Below are 4,734 nucleotides of genomic sequence, written 5' to 3'. Positions count from 1 at the left end.
ACGTGCCCCGCCCCGCAGCCGCGGGATTCAAACTCCCGGAAGCGGCGTTGGCACCGGAGGTGTGACCCGGCGGACGCGAGCTCCGCTTTTCGCCTCGGGAGCGGACAGGCTGCTGGGAGGCGACCGCGGAGGTTGGCGAGGGGCGGCCACGGCCCCCAGCCCCGGGGCAAGGCTGGACCGCGAGGAAGACGGGGTCAGAGAGCGCTCACCTCCGCTCGGACTCCATCTCTGCCCGCCCCGCCCGATTTAAGCGCCCCTTTCCGGGCGTCTGCTTCGTGCCTGGCACCGGCTGCGCCCCTCGCGACCGTTGTGGTTTGGCTCCCTCCTTTCAGCTTTCCGGTGGGTATTACCAGCCCCTTACAGGCAGGCGCAGAGGCCGGGTGTCTTGGCCGAGGTCTTTGCTTAGTTTTAGCATTTTGCCGATTAATAATCGCTTTTGTCTAGGCTACAGCATCTTCATTTCAGAGAGAAAAAGCGCGCCTCTTTTTAGTAGTCTGCCCTTGCCTGTGTGCCTCCCCCCCCACCTGTGACACCTTATGTGAGGGTTTCCCAAGACTTGCCTCCCCTTGCAGGTGCGGAGCCTGGAATCGAGGTCTGTGCCCTGGGCCGGGCGGAAAGGTTTCTGGGGTCACCTGTCCAGCTTGTCTCCAGTCGCTCCAGGCACCTGCTCTTAGGCACTGAGGGTGACGAACGTGATTCAAGGTTCGGGCCCCAGTAGTTTGGCCTTATCGCTTCTTTTCAATAGAAAGGTTCTTGTACTTAGCAAGTAGGTTATTATACCTTTTCAAACCTGCGATTTGACGTTTAAAACTCAGACTTATAAAATATAATTGTGTTTTTATTTTTACAATTTCAGAGATGTCTTGTAGAAGCCCCAAAGATTTAATTAAAAGTAAATGGCGGTCAAAGTCTAGTAACTCCAAATCAGAAACTACATTAGAAAATGTTAGGGGGAAAACTGCAGCCTTACAAACGTCAGTGGATGAGATCACAGGCGGAAGAGCAAAGCTGACTGATAAAGAAAGACACAGACTTTTGGAGGTAAATGGCCTTAAAAACCCTTTCAGTTGTAGTAAGCTTTATGGGAGGAAATGAGACACTATTTTCCCAATAATGATATAATCTAGCTTTTCTGTTAGTTTACTAAATGTAAAAATCATGTCTAACTTCAAAGTGATAAATAGAGTTCGGATATTAGTATAAGTATTTCGAAACCTATTTTATTGTGTATATTGGCTGCTTTTCAAGTAATCTTTGTTTTCAGGTTCTTTTGAGATCATAGCATTACATACACTGGCATTTTGCATTCTTTTTAAACTGTATTTCAGGTTCCCTAATTTTCAGTTTGTTGTGGCATAGTCAGTAAAGCAGTTGGGAATTTATTAAAAATGGATTTTAAAATGTAATCATTAATTTGATTTTAATTTATCTTGTAATAGTACCTGTATTGTTAAAGTTAGAAAATAACTGGTTGGGTTTATTTAAATTCTATGTTATAGGCACATCATAAAACCAATTGGTTTATTATTTTTAACAACACATATTGAGATAAATACTTATCAAGCATTAAGAAGTGGCCTGTCACATGAAGATCATTTTCCAATCTGGTGAAGCTGAGACAGCTTCCCTGAGATCTCTTTGTCATTCCACTTTTGACAAGCACTGGTGTCAAATCTCTGTTCCTTTATAATCAATTGAAACTAAACTTCCTGTAACTTCTACCCATTTGTCCTAATTGTGCCCATTAAAGCTACACAGAGCAAATCTGCTTTTAATCCAATTGCCAGCTTTTCAGATATTTAAGAAAACCTTGCTTCCTCTTACTTTTCTGTAGACTAGCCCCATATTCTGCAGCTTTTCTGGCTTGTCACCCTGTCACTTTCCTGAACACTTGGTGGCATGTTCATTTTCCTTCTGAATCAAGTACCCATTACTGTACACAGTGGCAAACACAGGTTGAAATGGTACTATTATTGCCACTGATCTGGATGCTGTACCCATGGAAACCTAAAATTGTATTGGCTTTTTTGTAACTAGCACACTACTACTGCCTTATCGTAAGCTTGTAGCTAACCAAAACCCTTCATCATTTTCACACAACCATTCAACTCAATTTTCCCCGTTTTACATTTCCCCCTCCCCCCCCATGAAGTTTTTAGTTTTATGATGTTTTTAACCTTGTTATCATGTAACGTCATTCTTTTAACTTTTTCAGTTATCTCTATTGGTGCTTTCTCCCTTATGCCAGAGCAGTATAACATCCATGCCTTCTTTATCTTTTAAGTCCTTGAAAATGTTGTACATTCCTTTGATGATCACTTTATAGATTGGTTACTAAATCATTTATTAACAAAAAGCAAGTCCATGGATGCATTTTTATCCAGGTGTAAACATTCTGTAATTTTTAGGTTCTGTTGCTTCGAGTCACGTTCATCAATCAGCATGGATGACTAACTTTTAGCCTTGGATTGTTAGGACTCATATGATGGAGGGATGATGACCAGATACTCATGTGAAAGCCAGCTTTTCTTTAGCTTTCTGTCGCCACTCTTGACAAAGTTGGTTTCTCCTTTCTGTATCTGTGTCTCGTCCACTTTATATGTATCTTAACTACAGCACTTACCATATTGCATGAATGTATTGATTTACCTCTCTGAGCATAAGACCTTGGCCCTGGTATCTAGTATAATGCTGACTTGATATGTAATAAATACTTCATAAATGTTTGTTGTAGTATATCATTCACTTTCAAGTTTGACCTGGCTTTGCTCTAAGATTCTTCTTAGTTTATATGTAGACAATTCAAGTTCTTGAAGCTGAGAGGGAGAAGAATGCTTATCATCTCATAGAGAAGGACAAAGAAATAGAGAGACTCAGAGACCAGCTGAAAGCCACATATAGTACTACTGCACTGCTTGAGCAGCTAGAAGAAAAAACAAAGGAAGGCGAAAGGAAGGAGCAGCTGTTGAGATCTTTGTCTGAAGAGATAGATGTATTGAAAAAACAGTTGTCTATTGCACCTGCAGCCACTGAACTTGAAACCAAACCATTTCATGTATCACAGGTACTAATAATTTCTTTAAACAGATTTTCTCTCTTTCTGACACAATTGGTAATTCTTTATAAAGAATTAGTTCATGAAAAGATGCTTGTCAAATGATGAAACAGTACAGTATAGGTTACTTTTTTTTTTTGTAGCCTGGAACCCTCTCTATAAATATAGTTTTTTTATGGCTTCCTCCATGCCCCACACCATTGTTTTGCCCAAGAGAATATTCAGAATACAGAATCCACTGTATAAGACAGCGAAGAACACTTTATTGAGCTCTTTTTCCTGTAGTATGTTTCATCACGATAGGCTTCATTTTTGTTATTTTTCATATTTGAGATATAAAGTTACATTATCAAGTATGTTTTTCTTAACTATGCTTGCTTTTCCTCCCCTGGTGTTGTTTTAGAATTTGGTTTAGCAATTACACAGAAAGAGCAAGGATTGTAGGTAGGCAGATCTAAGTTCAGATCTTGGTTCTGCCACTGGCTAGCTATGACTGTGAACAAATTCCCCAACCTCTCTAGTCTTAGAGACAATGCTAGAATTCGAACCTCTCTCCCAAACCTCAATTTTCACATTAGTAAAATCAGGAAAGAATACTGGAGACTAAATGTAGTAATTACGTAAGTTGCATAGTGCCTGGCATATAGTAAGTGCTCAAGAAATGGTTTCTTACTGATCAGGGCTTTGATTCTTTTGGAAATTTGAACATCTGAATAATACTAATACTACAGCTATTAATACCACCTGTAGAAGAAAATCTGTAGCTTTCAGATATAATGTCTCCATGTTGTTAAGGTCTCTGTACTTGTCCACCCTTTAGAGTAGAGCCATAAGACCTATTCATTTATGTGTACTCTCATAATAGATGGGCAATTGAGTGTTTCTTTAGATGAGTTTGAAGAGGTTAAGTTTTTCAGGAAAATTTCCAGGAAACTCATGAAGCATTACAGTCAGATCCAAAGTGGGTGGTAAAACCTTTCCTTACGGTTAAGAATTCCTTTCTTACCCTAGCTGGTTTGGCTCAGTGGATGGAGCATCAGCCTGTGGACTGAAGGGTCCCAGGTTTGATTCTGGTCAAGGGCACATGCCTGGGTTGCAGGCTCCCTCCCGAGTAGGGCGTATGCAGGAGGTGGCCAATCAATGATTCTCTCATCATTGATGTTGCTATCTCTCTCTCCCTCTCCCTTCCTCTCTGAAATAAAAATATATTTTTTAAAAAAAGAATTAGTTTCTCCACTTTTGAAGATGGAAATGCAAATTTTGGTAGAAATGATCATTTAAAAAATGTATTCTTATCATTATGTGGGCTATCCACTATTAATTTCTGTATTATTCAGCATGTCTAATTGCTATAACAAACCACCTCCAAATTGTAGTTTTCTACAACAAATGTTTATTTTTCCCTCATGTCACAGTCTAGTGCAGGCTGGAATGGAGAAGTTTTACTCCACACAGTCATTCAGAGATCCAGGTTCCTTCTCCTTCCCCACCCTTCCTATCCCATATGGTGGAGTCTTCCATCAAATCCCTTTTATAAAGTTATGAACTAGAGAGAATCTGTGGAGAATTGGGGAAGGGTTTGGGGCCAGGCATGGTATCGGCATATGTCACTGCTGCCTACGTTCCATTGGACAGATTCAGTCTCGTGGCCGCACTAACCACAGGGAAGGCTGAGAAAC

General features: G+C 40.7%; 1 protein-coding gene across 2 annotated transcripts in view; it reads left to right on the top strand.

Annotated features, from left to right (window-relative positions):
- Positions 1 to 46: 46 nt before the first annotated feature.
- Positions 47 to 4,734, top strand: part of CEP55 (centrosomal protein 55kDa) — a 15,382-nt gene continuing 10,694 nt past the window's right edge. The window contains exons 1-3 of one of the 2 annotated variants that reach the window (XM_006755089.2): positions 47 to 339; positions 857 to 1,041; positions 2,798 to 3,064. In XM_006755089.2, coding sequence (XP_006755152.1) covers positions 859 to 1,041; positions 2,798 to 3,064 — 450 coding nt within the window. In that variant the 5' untranslated portion in view covers positions 47 to 339; positions 857 to 858. The remainder of the gene's footprint in view (positions 340 to 856; positions 1,042 to 2,797; positions 3,065 to 4,734) is intronic. The other variant, XM_015557992.1, reaches the window with a different exon arrangement.

This window comes from Myotis davidii, unplaced genomic scaffold, assembly GCF_000327345.1.
Source record: "Myotis davidii unplaced genomic scaffold, ASM32734v1 scaffold271, whole genome shotgun sequence".
Lineage (NCBI taxonomy): Eukaryota > Metazoa > Chordata > Mammalia > Chiroptera > Vespertilionidae > Myotis > Myotis davidii.
The sequence above is the reverse complement of the archived record's forward strand: the minus strand, read 5'-3'. Positions and strand labels throughout refer to the sequence as shown.